This window comes from Schistocerca nitens, chromosome 1, assembly GCF_023898315.1.
Source record: "Schistocerca nitens isolate TAMUIC-IGC-003100 chromosome 1, iqSchNite1.1, whole genome shotgun sequence".
Taxonomy (NCBI): domain Eukaryota; kingdom Metazoa; phylum Arthropoda; class Insecta; order Orthoptera; family Acrididae; genus Schistocerca; species Schistocerca nitens.
The window spans coordinates 572,418,265-572,435,947 of record NC_064614.1 but is presented as its reverse complement, the minus strand read 5'-3'; the positions used below and the strand labels follow the sequence as shown (position 1 = coordinate 572,435,947).

Genomic DNA, 17,683 nt, shown 5'->3' with positions numbered 1-17,683 from the left:
GACCCTTGTGGAACCCCATTCTTGATAGTTCCCCAGTTTGAGGAATGTGCTGATCTTTGCATGTTACGAGAACTACTTATTTCAACTTTCTGCACTCTTCCAGTTAGGTACGAATTAAACCATTTGTGCACTGTCCCACTCATGCCACAATACTTGAGCTTGTCTAGCAGAATTTCATGATTTACACAATCAAAAGCCTTTGAGAGATCACAAAAAATCCCAATGGGTGGTGTTCGGTTATTCAGATCATTCAAAATTTTACTGGTGAAAGCATATATGGCATTTTCTGTTGAAAAACCTTTCTGAAAACCAAACTGACATTTTGTTAGTACTTCATTTTTACAGATATGTGAAGCTACTCTTGAATACATTACTTTCTCAAAAATTTTGGATAAAGCTGTTAGAAGGGAGATTGGACGGTAATTGTTGACATCAGATCTATCCCCCTTTTTATGCAAAGGTATAACAATAGCATATTTCAGTCTATCAGGGAAAATGCCCTGTTCCAGAGAGCTATTACACAGGTGGCTGAGAATCTTACTTATCTGTTGAGAACAAGCTTTTAGTATTTTGCTGGCAATGCCATCAATTCCATGTGAGTTTTTGCTTTTAAGCAAGTTTATTATTTTCCTAATTTCAAAGGGAGAAGTGGGTGAGATTTCAATTGTATCAAATTGCATAGGTATGGCCTCTTCCATTAACAGCCTAGCATCTTCTAATGAACACCTGGATCCTACTATATCCACAACATTTAGAAAATGATTATTAAAAATATTTTCAACTTCTGACTTTTTGTTCGTAAAGTTTTCATTCAATTTGATGGTAATACTGTCTTCCTCTGCTCTTGGTTGACCTGTTTCTCTTTTAATAATATTCCAAATTGTTTTAATTTTATTATCAGAGTTGCTGATTTCAGACATGATACACATACTCCTGGATTTTTTAATAACTTTTCTTAATATAACACAGTAGTTTTTATAATTTTTGATAGTTTCTGGGTCACTACTCTTTCTTGCTGTCAGATACATTTCCCTTTTGCGGTTACAAGATATTTTTATACCCTTAGTAAGCCATGGTTTCTTACAAGGTTTCTTACGAGTATATTTAACTATTTTCTTGGGGAAGCAGTTTTCAAATGCATTTACAAAAATGTCATGAAATAAATTATATTTTAAATTGGCATCAGGTTCACGGTACACCTCATCCCAGTCTAACTGCTGTAGGCTTTCCCTGAAATTTGCAATTGTTAAATCGTTGACTGAACGTACCACTTTGGAGGACTCTTTAGTATTGCTGAATGGAGCTATGTCATATATTGTAACTAGCTGTGCACCATGATCAGAAAGACCATTCTCAACAGGCTGAGCATTTATCTGGTTAAACTTATCTTGGTCTATAAAGAAGTTATCTATCAGTGAGCTGCTATCCTTTACCACCCGAGTAGGAAAATCAATAACGGGTGTCAAATTGAAAGAACCGAGTAATACTTCAAGGTCATTTTTCCTATTACCCTCTTTCAGAGAATCTACATTGAAGTCCCCACAAATAATAATTTGCTTCCCCCTGTCTGACAGATAGCACAACAAGGAGTCCAAATTTTTCAGAAATAGATGAAAATTTCCTGATGGGGACCTATATACAGTTACAATTATAAATGTGCCTTTATTTAATTTAAGCTCACAGGCACATGCTTCTATATGTTTCTCTACACAAAACGTTTTTGTTTCTATACTTTTTGCACAATGATAACTTTTGACATATATGGCAACTCCTCCTTTCTCCATATTTTCTCTCATTACATGTGCAGAGAGCTTATATCCACTTACATTTACCTTATCCATATCAGTAACAATGTGATGCTCAGACAGGCATAGTATATCTATTTCATTCTCAGCTTCTAAATCTTCTAAACAAACCAGAAGCTCATCTACTTTATTCTTTAAACTCCCAATATTTTGATGAAATATACTTACATTATTTTTAATTATACCTTTATGAGAACCTTTCCTTATTCTAACATTTGCAGTACTCTCCTGTCTGAGTTTCTCATTGTGCTTAGGCCTAGTTCCTATACATCATTGTGTTTCTACTGTCTTATCTCTTACAGTATCTTTACATGTTTCTCTCACCTATTCTTATTTGTCCTGGAGTCATTCATGGCTTCTTCGCCTCTGCTTTTACTATATATTTGGTTTCCTTTTTTATTATATTCCTCTTCATAAGTGTTTTGAATATGCTGTTGCTGGACCTACTGCAGTGTGGACATCTTACTAACACAGTTTTATTCTAGCCTACTGAATAATACTTACTATTCTACAGTGTACATATGCCATTACATGAAGAGATTTCAGTGGCAAATTGATCAATATTTCTCATATAGGCTTCTGAACATAAAAAGACAAAAACACCACCAAAATTCCAAGATCATAGACACACTAGGTAAATAAAATGACTGAAAAGAAAAAAAATTACACCCAAATCATTTCCTGTCATTTGTTGTCTTTATAGTTAAAATTTTGTAATAACTGAAGGTCATCCTAGATTATAGTGTTATACCATGGTTTTTTCCCTTTTCAATAATGCTCTGTGTTGTCGTTGTTTTCGTCGGCGTCGACGTCGTCTTTAGTCTGAGGGCTGATTTGGTGCGGCTCTCCATGCTAACCTATCCTGTGCAAGCCTCTTTGTCTTTGCATAACTATCACAACTTACATCCATCTGAAGATGCTTACTGTATTCAAGCCTTGATCTCACTCTGCAGTTATTTCCCCAACACTTGCTTTCATTATCAAATTGACAGTTCCTTGATGCCACAGGACATTTCCTATTGACCAATACCTTATTTTAGCCATGCTGTGCCATAAGTTTCCCTTTTTCCTCAATTCAGTTCAGTATCTCCCCATTTGTTACTCAATCTATCCATCTAATCTTCATATTCTTCTACAGCACAACATTTCGAAAGCTTCTATTCTCTTCATATGTGTACTACTTATTGTCCATGTTTCACTTCCATAGCAGGCTATGCTCAAGATGAGCTCCTTCCAATAAGATTTCTTAACACTTAAATTTATGTTAGATGTTAACAAATTCCTCTTTTTCAGAAATGCTTTTCTTGCTACTGGCAGTCTTTATTATAGTGGTATATCCTCTCTACGTCAGCCATCATCAGTTATTTTTCTGCCCAAATAGCAAGATTCCTCTGCTACTTGTAGTGGCTCATTTACTTATCTAGCTCTCTCAGCAACATCAGATTTAATATGACTATATTTCATTACCTTGTTTTACTTTTGTTGATGTCTTCCTTGTAATCTCTGTTCAAGACACTATTCATCATGTTCAACTGTTCTTCCAAGTCTTTTTGCTGTCTCTGCCAGAACTACAAGACGCCGTCAGGTCTCAATCTTTTTATGTCTTCTCCCCAGATTTTGATTCCCTTTCTCAATTTGTCCTTGGTCTTCTTCACAGCTTGCTCAGTTTACAGACTGAATAACATTGGGCATAGGGTTTTACCCTGTTCCATTCCCTTCACAAACATTGCTTCCCTTTTATGTCCTTTGACTCTTACAACTACAGTCTGGTATCTGTACAATTTGTAAATAACCTTTTGCTTCCTGTATTTTATCCCTGCTGCCTTCAAAATTTCAAAGAGTGTAATCCATTCAACATTGTCAAAAGGTTACTCTAAATTTACAAATTTTATAAACATAGATTTGTCTTTCTTCAACCTATCTTCCAGGATACATCATAGGGTTGTATTGCCTTGCATGTTCCTACATTTCTCTGAAACCCAGACTAATCTTCCCTGAGCTCAGCTTCTAGCAGTTTTTCCACTCTTCTGTAAATAGTTGTCAGTATTTTGCAACATTACTTATTAAACTAATGGTTTGGTAGTACAATGTTCACAACTATTAGCACCTGCTATCTTTAGAATTGGAATTATTACATTCTTTTTGAAGTCTGAAGGCATTTTGCTTGTCTCTGTACATGTAATACTATCTCCTTTAAAAGTTTCAAAATGCACATATTAAAACTGAGATTTATCTGTAATTTGTCTGTTCTTTTGAACATGCCCATGGGATAGAAATTCTTCATCCATCTAACAAAATATGTAATACCATGTAAACAAACAGTTGTTAGAGGCAACTACCAAAATTTTCCTTCAGCCACTTCTAGAATTTGTGTCATTGGTATTGATGTGTGGACTGAGATAAAATTTGAGTTTATTCTTCTGTTCCCATTTTTATTTTCCTTCAGTGTGTTAAATTTCTACAGGTTTGATACATTTGTTTTAAAGTAGACCACTCATAATTAGAATGCCAGAATAATCCTCAGTCACTGTGGCAGTTACAATTTAATATTTGAAAACTATACACACTGTTTAAAAACATGATCTTCCAACAGCACTAGTAGTCCACAGATGGTGATCTCATTTATTTTGTAACATTTTATAGCTTCTCTTTTTTCCTCTGTGACTGTGGTATCCCTTCTCACCCAAAATCTTAACTTACTTTTTCCTTTCAGAAAGTTCTCTTTTTTGCCTACATGTTCTCACTTATATTCTAATATGGAATAGTAATTACATAGTTCCACTCAGTTGTAGAGCTACTTGCCACACTTTTGAGTAGACTGTCTCTGACTCTACACTGTATCCTTTGAGTGAGCACTTCATTTATACCACAAAAAAAAGTATTGTGAATATGAAAGATAGGTAATATCTAAAATCCTCTCTTATAATAGGTTACTCCATTATCTGCAGCTGTAGCAATTTGAGTGTTTTTCGAGTGACCTGGTACAAAATAACCACATCCTGATGATTCTCTTTAGATATAGACATTTGGTGTAATAAATTGTCTGAGAGTATAATATCCTAAAAGATTGGTTGAGTTTCCATTTTTTGCTCACTAATTTTGTTTCCAGGATACTATTGATCTTTTGATGCTTCTGCCACGGTGTCTTTGGAAAGGTGTCCAGTAGTTTTGGCAATCAAAGTCAGCACTTTCTGAAGATGCACAGTGTGATTAATATTCTTTATGGTCCCATAATGAAAACACATTCCAACTGTATCTTTTATTTTTGTTTCTTTTCTACTCATAATGTGTATTTTTACATGGATGGGCAATGTTGATAAGGTACAATCACAGCATTATTTGTGCATATGGAAAAAATTGTGTGCTATTGTACAATAATTTAATTCATTGGACATAATTCTGTCCATAGCAATATGGTTATTTTTAAATCCAATTTAGTAATACATTTATTGTTAAGACAAGATCGTTGGTCACATTGGTATTCATATGTTTATGATCATTGGAGAAAATGTACTGCCTAAGTTCCCTTTCAAAAGTGTTTCCAAACAATATCTTCAAATTGGGTGGTAGCAAATTATGGAAAATAGCTTCTTGACATAAAGACTTTTTGATGTTAACATTAATCTTCTGTTAACAATATGAAAATCTATTTGGTGTTTCATATCACAGTTGTGTATTTGCATGTTCTTATTTGTGATTTTAGTGTCTTCTTTTACAAACATACTAGTTTGTACCATGTGTATGGTATAAATTGTGAGAACATTAAAGCTAACAAGTACACCTTTAGAAGTTGTTTCTGATTTCACTTTCACTGTGATCCTCAAGGCTCTCTCCTGCAGTGTAAAAATTCTTTCATATTAGTTTGGCTGGTCCACAGTGCTCTTCCATAACATTAGGAATAATATATTAATCTGAAATACACAGCCCTTCAGGTTCCATAGTTAAGATAAGGAGATAACCAACTTCATACACATAGACTGGGTATTGATTTATTGCAGGCATGAAGCCTACTGCTTCCATGATTTCCTGTCATGCCTGTAAGCCCAAGAACTCATCGCAAACAAATCTTGAACAGAATCTCATCATTCAAGGATTTTACCTGTTTGAAACATTTGCTTTAAAGTGGTAATTTTTTTGTCAACTTTTAAGTTGTCATTGTCAAAGTGATGTCTTGCCTTTTAATAAAGCTCTGGACCTTTTCACTAAGGTTAGGCTCGTTGTCTGCACAGCATATACCATATTTGTTATTTGCATGCATAGTAATCAGATGCTTATTGCCTAGAGCTATTGGAAAATAACACATCCTGAGTTAATATAACATTTTTAAGAGTCAATTATCATTTCTTGAGGAATACAATTTCATAAAATGATGCTCATGCCTTGGCACCATTTTCATCTGTTCATAAGCTGTTTGTGTTTAAATCTCTTGAAAACAGGCATCTCATTTCTTTCCTACACTTTTGTTCTCACAGGTAAAAAAATTAAATTAAACCCTGTGCATACTTCCATAGATACGTTTTTAGCTATGTTCACTTTCACTTCTTAATAACTGTGCAGTGAAGAACATCAGAAGCTGAAATAGTTGGAATTTTTAATTCCATCTGCCAGAATTTCATGGCTTGTTAACATAATATACCCTCACTTAAATACAGGATCCTTGTTAAGAGTTGAACATGTCCTGAGTGGTATCTTTATTATTCATTACAAGCTGTGAGGATGTACAAACTTACCACAGAAGATAAAAAATAACTTTAGTTTAAAAGTTTTTGTGTGTGATGTAAAATATATTTCCACTTTAATGCTAATTTTTTCTCTTGCTTTCACAGGCCACATTATGGGTGAGAACTTTTATATTTTTCATACGCTATTAGACATAAAACTCACATCATTAAGTTTCAGAACATTAAATTTATTGTTGATTGTTTATAGCAACCATTATCAGATTGAAACAAAACTAAAAAGTTATGTTGAGTTATGAAAAAGCCAGACATTTTACTTGAATCTGTTTATTCCTGAGTCATTGGTACTTTTTGTCATCGTTTTCTGAAATAACATTTGCTTTTCTTTCTCTTTTGTCATTAGTGTGGTACTTAAATTAAAAGTATACAATATGCAGACAAAATAATCCTACATTCAAATAGGGATATTAAATGTGTGTGTTTTTTATACAGTTGTTATCAAGGTAACTAATAAACCTTTTTTTTAATTTATTGAACAGTTACACAAATGATGGCCACACTAAAGGGACTCCAGAATTCACTCCTCCTGCACCTGTCAGATTACAGTGGGATCTGAAGCCATCATGTATTACAGCTATTGAAACTTCTTTGCAGGTATATCATAGCAGCTGCCACCAACTCCTCTTTTTTTATGCACATATGTCTGTTAATGTGGTTTACATATTATGTGGGTAAGTGCCACCTTATGAATGAAAAATTTTAAATTTTGATTATCAGTTGGTTGCATACTCTGTCACTGTGATTATTTCCTCCGGCAATGTTTTGTGTATTTGAAAATGCCAAGCTGCACCATTGTGTCAGTTTCACATTAAGCTGTATGTGTTCATATAACTAGCTGGGTGAGTGCATTCAGAGGTATGGCAAAGGCAAGGGTATGACAGTTCCAGTGGAAACTACATCCAGTAAAACACTGTCTTGAACAAATTAATTTTTTGTGACAGCTGCTTTACTTATGTCTGTTAATTAATGTTATCAGTTGTTTAAAAGAGTCTATCAGTTCTGAAGCACATGTGTTGACAGAAGTTAAATTATAAATACAGTTTGTGCTAGCAAACAGAGCAGGTTCAGTTGTCACAGAAACTGACAAGAAAAGCATAATTTTCTTATTGTGTGCTGATTCATTTTGGGGCAACATCACTTATTGATCGCCCAATTTCTCAGAACAATTTATTGACAATGTAGGAAAAGACAGATTGCTACTTATTGTAAAGATAACATGCTAAGTTACAGACAGGCACAATTAAGCCACTTACACACAAACTGAAGAAACTGCAAAAAGGTGGGAATTTAAGGAGATGGGACCTGGATAAACTGAAAGAACCAGAGGTTGTACACAGTTTCAGGGAGAGCGTAAGGGAACAACTGACAGGAATGGGGGAAAGAAATACAGTAGAAGAAGAATGGGTAGCTTTGAGGGATGAAGTAGTGAAGGCAGCAGAGGATCAAGTAGGTAAAAAGACGAGGGCTAGTAGAAATCCTTGGGTAACAGAAGAAATATTGAATTTAATTAATGAAAGGAGAAAATATAAAAATGCAGTAAATGAAGCAGGCAAAAAGGAATACAAACATCTCAAAAATGAGATCGACAGGAAGTGCAAAATGGCTAAGCAGGGATGGCTAGAGGACAAATGTAAGGATGTAGAGGCTTATCTCACTAGGGGTAAGATAGATACTGCCTACAGGAAAATTAAAGAGACCTTTGGAGACAAGAGAACCACTTGTATGAACATAAAGAGCTCAGATGGAAACCCAGTTCTAAGCAAAGAAGGGAAAGCAGAAAGGTGGAAGGAGTATATAGAGGGTCTATAGAAGGGCGATGTACTTGAGGACAATATTACGGAAATGGAAGAGGATGTAGATGAAGATGAAATGGGAGGTACGATACTGCGTGAAGAATTTGACAGAGCACTGAAAGACCTGAGTCGAAACAAGGCCCCCGGAGTAGACAACATTCCATTGGAACTACTGACGGCCTTGGGAGAGCCAGTCCTGACAAAACTCTACCATCTGGTGAGCAAGATGTATGAAACAGGCAAAATACCCTCTGACTTCAAGAAGAATATAATTATTCCATTCCCAAAGAAAGCAGGTGTTGACAGATGTGAGAATTACCGAACAATCAGTTTAATAAGCCACAGCTGCAAAATACTAACACGAATTCTTTACAGACGAATGGAAAAACTAGTAGAAGCCGACCTCGGGGAAGATCAGTTTGGATTCCGTAGAAATACTGGAACACGTGAGGCAATACTGACCTTACGACTTACCTTAGAAGAAAGATTAAGGAAAGGCAAACCTACATTTCTAGCATTTGTAGACTTAGAGAAAGCTTTTGACAATGTTGACTGGAATACTCTCTTTCAAATTCTATAGGTGGCAGGGGTAAAATACAGGGAGCGAAAGGCTATTTACAATTTGTACAGAAACCAGATGACAGTTATAAGAGTCGAGGGACATGAAACGGAAGCAGTGGTTGGGAAGGGAGTAAGACAGGGTTGTAGCCTCTCCCCGATGTTATTCAATCTGTATATTGAGCAAGCAGTAAAGGAAACAAAAGAAAAATTCGGAGTAGGTATTAAAATCCATGGAGAAGAAATAAAAACTTTGAGGTTCGCCGATGACATTGTAATTCTGTCAGAGACAGCAAAGGACTTGGAAGAGCAGTTGAACGGAATGGATGGTGTCTTGAAGGGAGGATACAAGATGAACATCAACAAAAGCAAAATGAGGATAATGGAATGTAGTCGAATTAAGTCGGGTGATGCTGAGGGTATTAGATTAGGAAATGAGACGCTTAAAGTAGTCAAGGAGTTTTGCTACTTGGGGAGCAAAATAACTGATGATGGTCGAAGTAGAGAGGATATAAAATGTAGACTGGCAATGGCAAGGAAAGCGTTTTTGTAGAAGAGAAATTTGTTAACATCAAGTATAGATTTAAGAGTCAGGAAGTCATTTCTGAAAGTATTTGTATGGAGTGTAGCCATGTATGGCAGTGAAACATGGACGGTAAATAGTTTGGACAAGAAGAGAATAGAAGCTTTCGAAATGTGGTGCTACAGAAGAATGCTGAAGATTAGATGGGTAGATCACATAACTAATGAGGAGGTACTGAATAGGATTGGGGAGAAGAGGAGTTTGTGGCACAACTTGACCAGAAGAAGGGATCGGTTGGTAGGACATGTTCTGAGGTATCAAGGGATCACCAATTTAGTATTGGAGGGCAGCGTGGAGGGTAAAAATCGTAGGGGGAGACCAAGAGATGAATACACTAAGCAGATTCAGAAGGATGTAGGTTGCAGTAGGTGCTGGGAGATGAAGAAGCTTGCACAGGATAGAGTAGCATGGAGAGCTGCATCAAACCAGTCTCAGGACTGAAGACCACAGCAACAACAACAACACAAAGTTTCGACCACAGCCTTTGTCAGAAAAATACAAACACACACCATTCATTCACACAAGCAAGTACACCTCCCACACACAACTGCTAACTTAAGCAGCTTAAACTGCCGGAGTTGGTGGGCACGTGTGGGTGAGGTGTGCTTGCTTCTGTAAAAGAATGGTGTGTGTTTCTTATCATACAGAAAAAGCACTGCGTGTTAGAGAGAGGTCTCACATAGTTGTGTGTGCTTTTCCATCAGCCAGCAAGTTTCCTTAACATCTATTAAATATTTTACATACATTATTATTAGATTTCAGAAGAGTGCTTTAATTAAAGATTGCCATTTTGTATATTCATAATGTGATGCATTTCTCTTTTTCAGGTTGCTAATGGGTTGTTGAATGATGTTGACTTGCGAATACTCGTCCATGATGCATATGGAAAAGGTTTCATGAAGAGTTGCAGAACTAGCCCAGATGCATACATCCAGATGGCTTTACAGCTTGCTTATTACAGGGTATAGATTTTTATATTTTTGGAGGCTGACATGTGTGAAGTAATTATAACTAAAAATATTTTTAATCATGTATGATTCTTCACACAAAACCACAAAAAAATGTGCTTCACATTTTTAGGATGCTGGGAAATTCAATCTTACATACGAAGCATCAATGACAAGACTGTTCCGTGAAGGAAGAACGGAGACTGTTCGGCCATGTACCGTTGAGTCATCTGCTTGGGTTATGTCAATGATGAATCCCAAGTCAACGGTAAGATGGAATTCATTAAATTGCAGATGACATAAATCAGTTTACTGTCATCTAAACTAGTATTAAATTGCTTAAAGTCAATCAGTGCAAGTTGGAAAAATTTTTGGTGCAAAAATATGGTATTGTTGAGCAAGAGGTATTTTTCACATAATGACTAGATCACAATTATTCTGAATATCTCATCATATGAAGAATATTGTTAACAATGTATGAGGTGAAGCTATAGTTTTGGCTGGGGACTGGAGTACTTTATTTGTATAATGTATCGATAACAGTCTTCTTGCTAATTATGAAGTAAAGATTGACGTGAGCTGAAATAGGGCTTCAAAATAACTCGATGGCGAAAGTTGAAAATTTGTGTTGAACCGGGACTTGAACCCAGAACTTCTGCTTAACATGAGCAGTTCCCTTAACCCTGTCTGTCATCTTAACACACTTTGCATTGACCAAATCCTGCTTGCTTGTAGCTAGTCCTGTATTCCCACTGTGGGGACAGTAGGTTACCGTAGGTAATCTAATCCACAGTGAACCCTGCCTCTCTCAGTTCAACCACCACACAACTGTGATCCACATGTGGTGACCAGAGGTGTTCATGGTTTTGAATGGTATGGCTTCTGACCAGTTTTTTTGTTTTCCAGCACTAAATTGGCAAGCCTTTTGTGCAGGGTGGCTGTATCTTGCTGTTGAACCAAGTGAGGTGTGACAGTGGTAAGCCACTGGACTCTCAGGAGGATGAGAGTTCAGATTCCAACCTGACTGTCTGGAGTTAGGTTTTCTGTGATTTCCATAAATTTCTTGGTGAGTGATGGGATGACTCCTTTGAAAATGCATGGCCAATTTCCTTCCCCATGTTTCTCCAGTCCTAGCTTGTGTTCCTGACCTTGTTACTGATGAGACGTTTTTCTACATCTGCATACATACTCTGCAAGCCACCGTTTTTATGCCTCCTTATCAGCCCTAATTTCTCATATCTTATATTCATGGTCTTCAGGCAAAATGTATGTTGGTGGCAGTATGATTGTACTGCAGTCAAATTCAAATGCTCATTTCTAAGTTTTCTCAATAATGTTCTTGAAAAGAACATCAGGTTCTCTCCAGGGATTCCCATTTGAGTTTCCGAAGCATCTCAATATCACTTGTGTGCTGTGCAAACCTACCGGTAACAAATCTAGCAGCCAGCCTCTGAATTGAATTGCTTTGATATCTTCCTTTAATCCGACCTAGTGCAGATTTCTAAACACTCAATCAGTACTCATGCATAGGTCGCACTATTGTCCTATATGCAGTCACTTTTATAGATGAACCACACTTTCCTAAAATTCTGCTGATAAACAAGTCGACCATTCATCTTCCCTATCACAATCTTCACATGCTTGTTTCATTTCACATTACTTTACAGAGTTATGCCCACGTATTTAATGACATGACTGTGTCAAGAAGCACATTATGAACACTTTATCCAAACATTATAGATTGTTTTTCGTACTCATCTGCAGTAACTTATATTTTTCTACATTTAGAGCCAGCTGCCATTCCTTCACCAACTGGAAATTTTGTCTAAGTCATCTGGTATCATCCCGCAGTCACTTATCTTCAACACCTTGATATACATCAGAGCACAATGAGCAAACAACAAAAGATTGTTGCCCATCCCGTCCATCGGCTCATTAAAGTATGTAAAAAAGTAATAGTGGTCCTAACACACTTCCCTGTGGCACTCTAGATAATACCCTTGTGTCTGATGAACACTCGCAGTCAAGGAACACATACTGGGTTCTATTATTTCAGAAGTCTTAGAGTCAGTCACATCTGGGGAAACTATTCCACATGCTCATGCCTTTGATAACAGTCTGCAATGGGGTACCATGCCAAATGTTTTCAGAAACCTATAAATATGGAATCTGCCTCTTGCTGTTCCTCCATAGCATGCAGTATATCATACGAGAAAAGGGAAAGCTGGGTTTTCACATGAGCAATGCTTTCTAAAACTGTGCTCATTTGTGGGCATAAGCATTTTGGCCCCTAAGAAATTAATTATATTTAGACTCAGAACATGTTCTAGATTTCTGCAATATATTGATGTTAAGGATACTGGTCTGTAACTTTGCAGGTCTGTTCTTTTACCCTTCTTGGGTATAGGAGTCACTTGTGCTTTTTTCCAGTCACTTGGAACTTTGTGCTGGATGAGACATTTGCAATAAATGCAAGCTATGTGAGGAGCCAATGTTGTGGAATGTGTTGTTGTTGTTGTTGTGGTGGTGGTGGTGGTGGTGGTGGTGGTGGTGGTGGTCTTCAGTCTAGAGACGGGTTTGATGCAGCTCTCCATGCTAGTCTATCCTGTCCAAGCTTCTTCATCTCCCATTACCTACTGCAACTACATCCTTCTGAATCTGCTTAGTGTATTCATCTCTTGGTCTCCCTCTATGATTTTTACCCTCCACGCTGCCCTCCAATACTGATTTGGTGATCCCTTGATGTCTCAGAACATGTCCTACCAACCAATCCCTTCTTCTAGTCAAGGTGTTCTCCCTAATTCTATTCAATACCTCCTCATTAGTTATGTGATCTACCCATCTAATTTTCAGCATTCTTCTGTAGCACCACATTTCGAAAGCTTACTTTCTCTTCTTGTCCAAACTATTCATCATCCATGTTTCACTTCCATACATGGCCACACTCCATACAAATACTTTCAGAAACGACTTCCTGACACTTAAATCTATACTCGATGTTAACAAATTTCTCTTCTTCAGAAACGCTTTTCTTGCCATTGCCAGTCTACATTTTGTATTCTCTCTACTTTAACCATCATCAGTTATTTTGCTCCACAAATAGCAAAACTCGTTTACTACTTTAAGTGTCTCATTTCCTAATCTAGTACCTTCAGTATCACCCGATTTAGTTCAGCTACATTCCATTATCCTCGTTTTGCTTTTGTTGTTGTTCATCATATATCCTCCTTTCAAGACACTGTCCGTTCCGTTCAGCTGCTCTTCCAGATCTTTTGCTGTCTCTGACAGAATTACAATGTCATCTGCGAACCTCAAAGTTTTTATTTCTTCTCCATGGATTTTAATTCCTACTCTGAATTTTTCTTTTGTTTCCTTTACTGCTTGCTCAATATACAGATTGAATAACATCGGGGATAGTCTACAACTTTGTCTCACTCCCTTCCCAACCACTGCTTCCCTTTCATGCCCCTCGACTCTTATAACTGCCATCTGGTTTCTGTACAAATTGTAAATAGCCTTTCACTCCCTGTATTTTACCCCTGCCACGTTCAGAATTTGAAAGAGAGTATTCCAGTCAACATTGTCAAAAGCTTTCTCTAAGTCTACAAATGCTAGGAATGTAGGTTTGCTTTTCCTTAATCTATTTCTAAGCTGCTGTGGAATACACTTTGTAAAACTGAGCTGGGATTCCATCCGTACCTGGCTACATATATGTTTCCAACTTCTTCATTTGGGTCTCTGTGCCATAGATGCTTATCACTACATTCTCCATATAGGATCAAGTGACAGTATGTTTGTATGATTCTTCTGCATGAATGTTTTCTTAAACGTGGAATTTAAAATGTTGGCTTTCATTTTGGTGTCTTCAACTGCCACACCAGACATGTCAATGAGTGAATGGATGGTAGCCTTAGACCTGCTTAGCAATTTTACATAGGACCAGAATTTTCTCAGCCAGACCTTGTGCTAGGGTATGACAAAGGCAGTTTTTGTATGCTTCGCGCATAGATCTTTTCACAGATGCACGAATCTCTAATACCTTTTGCCCCTCTTAATTTCATGTTCTCTTGTGTACAGAGAGTGCAGCAGCCTTTGCTTCCTCAGCATTTTGCAAATTTTGGTGCTAAACCATGCTGGGCCTTTTCCATCCTTAATCCACTTACTATGCACATAATTGTCCAGAGCACAATTTACAATGTTTAAAGTTTGCCCATAATTCCTCTATGTCCATCATACTTGAACTAAATAATGGCCGTTCATTGTCTAAGTGAGATGTTAACAACTGCTTATCTGCTCTTTCTAACAGAAACACACATAGCCTTCTTGACTGATTTATTAACTTTTGTAACCATAGTCACTATGGTGATGACATGACCACTAATCACCGTCTCTGTATTGATGCCATCTTTAAGGTCCAGCTTGTTTGTAGCTACCAGGTCTAAGATATTTCCACTGTATGTGGCCTGCCAAACTAGCTGCTCAAGACAATTTTTAGAAAATATCTTCAAAAGTACGCAAAACTGTCCATCTGTACCCCATGCAATGTAATAAGCATAGACATCCCAGTCTATATTCTGTTGGTTAAAGTCACGTCCCACTAGTATTGCATGAATATTTACATGCTACTGACCAAAGACTTCATTTGAATGACTGTAGAAGTGACACAGCAAAGTCAGGTGGCTGGTAAAAACTTCCAACAGTTAACTTGGTTTTTTCTTAGTCCTGTTACATGGGAGAAGATAACTTCACTGTCACACTAAATTTCAACCTCAGTAGAGACAATATTTTTTTAAACTGCAATGGACTTTCCCCCTCCTATGGCCTAATCTCTCCTTCCAATAAACATTATGTGACACTCTAAATATCTCTAGAGTTTTCTACTTATAGTTTTAGCCAACTCTCGGTTCCAAGAATAAACCCCATCTTCTTTCTGTTGTGATTATCAATAGAAACAGCAGTAATGCAGATGTCCCCTGCAATTCTTTCTGATAGCAACAGCTTTTCCTAAATCAAAGTACACACATTGCACCCATAACTGTTTTGCTTGTGCAAAGCACTGTTCCTCAGAGAGGGAGAGTCCTTTGAGTTGTGTGTCCCTGATGAAGCCACCATCAAATACACTGATATCACACACATTTTCCATCCTGCAAACAACTTTCAAGCCAAAATCCAATACAAAATCTGATGATATGCTAGTCATTTAATACACTGAATTATTCCTTTCATTGTGGTGACAAGAGTGCCCTCTGTTCAACCCAGCAACTATTTCTAATTCAGTTGTTCATCATGTTTCATTGAAAAATGCGAAACAACAGGTTAATTTTGAGTTTCCAATGTTGATACTCCCAAAATTTATTGGATTAAGAGTGCTGTTTAATTTGTTGAGATCGCTCTTCTAGTTGCCAGTGGATTTAGTTTGTCATTTATTAATGTGTAACTTCTTTATTATGTCAGCATTTCATGATTTACAGAAACGTGAATTTCTGCATGAAGGATAATTGATTTCTTAGTAAAGAAAACTTAACAGAGTTATTTTCTGTATTTAATAACTGTGAGTTTTAGCAAAATCAACAATAAGAATTTATCGTCCCTTCAGTGTTCACTTAAGGTAACTTGCAGAATGATGATTTGAGAGATAAAATATTGTGATAAATAATTTTAGTTATATTTAGATATAAGTACATTTTGTATTCTCTGTCTTTCCCATTTAACACAACTTCAACTTTTTTCCAGGCATCTGAACGTATAGCATTGTTGCAGAAAGCATGTGAAGTACATCAGACTGGATACCAGCATGCAATGTGTGGGAAAGGCATAGATCGTCATTTATTCTGCCTCTATGTTGTGTCAAAATACCTTGAAGTAGACTCAGCATTCCTGAAAGAAGTGTTGAGTGAGCCTTGGCGTCTCTCAACATCACAAACACCTCATGGGCAGACATCAAAGATGGATCTAAAGAAATATCCTCGTTGCATATCAGCTGGTGGTGGATTTGGGCCTGTAGCTGATGATGGTTATGGTGTATCATACATCATAGCTGGAGAAGATTTGCTCTTTTTCCATATAACATCAAAAGTTAGCTCACCTGAAACGGTGAGTTTTTAACTCATTCGTATATGAAAATAATTAGGGCTGTACCACCCAGTTAACATGTTTTGCCGTCAGTTCAGTCTTTTAAAGCTCATGTTTTCTTGGGAAAAAATACATGATTGTGTTTCTAGGACCAACAAAAATAATCATTTTAAGCTTAATTGTAAACAGCACTAACATCAGAGTTTTAGAAATACAGAAAAAAAGCTAATAAAAAATTAAGGTGGAAAAGAGATACTGAGAAAAAATAAATAAAAACTGTAATTGGAAAGAATAGAAAAAAACTAAGCTGGGAGAGTGGGGTAGGGAAAGAAAAATATATTGGGCTTATGGTCACGAGAGATCACAACAAAAGGGACAGTGAAAACAATGACACAATGGCTATTTGGGGTTTACTGTGCCAAGGTTACATGAATAAGCTCAAATTGTACAGGAACTGTGAATAGTATTGGAAAGTCAATGAGGATGTTGCTACTAACGAGTTTGGTAAATGCTATAGGCACCTTATATAAGTGTAAAGCTGATTACAGGTAGAAGATACCTTGATATCTTACGATCATGAGTAATTTACAGTGTTAGGGTCTTGTATAGCTTCCCATATTTTTTATATTAATTATGCATTACATATTTTTGTAGTTTTGCTGCTACTCATGTTACTTACCGATAATTCTCCTCACTTTGTAATTTTGTCTGTGTCTACAAGTTTTTCACAAACTGTGTGTTGCGATTCAATTTCCCCACACTGCCCAAGAAAATATTTCTGTTCTCACAGTTCAAGATTTAGCATTTTATTTCTTGATACAATCTCTAAGGTTAATGCAGATGATATACTTGCACAGACCTCTTAGGTGGAAAATCTAGCAAATGGTTTTCTTATTTGATACTCAAGTACTATGCATACGAATGTTAGATGGAATCATCTCTGCAAGATTGCTGAAGTCGTATGCAGTGGGACCTTGCACAGTGAGCAGAATTCATTCCAGAATCTTACTCCTAGTGTGAAACACTCGTTATGCATAACAATTTATCACATATAAATTAATGTAAAACATGATACTGCGTTCCATGCAGAAAAAGTACAGAAAGTTTTATCTTACTCTTGCCACTTATTCAAAGAAAATTATATATATAGTATTATGTACTTTATTATTCACAATACATAACCAAT

The 17,683-nt window shown here is 36.6% G+C and overlaps 1 protein-coding gene across 6 annotated transcripts in view; it reads left to right on the top strand.

Moving 5' to 3' along the window:
* Positions 1-17,683, top strand: part of LOC126255010 (carnitine O-palmitoyltransferase 1, liver isoform) — a 270,808-nt gene that overhangs the window by 240,483 nt on the left and 12,642 nt on the right. For all 6 annotated transcript variants that reach the window (XM_049955362.1, XM_049955361.1, XM_049955360.1 and 3 more), the window contains 4 exons: positions 7,024-7,138; positions 10,306-10,440; positions 10,559-10,693; positions 16,159-16,518. In XM_049955362.1, coding sequence (XP_049811319.1) covers positions 7,024-7,138; positions 10,306-10,440; positions 10,559-10,693; positions 16,159-16,518 — 745 coding nt within the window. The remainder of the gene's footprint in view (positions 1-7,023; positions 7,139-10,305; positions 10,441-10,558; positions 10,694-16,158; positions 16,519-17,683) is intronic.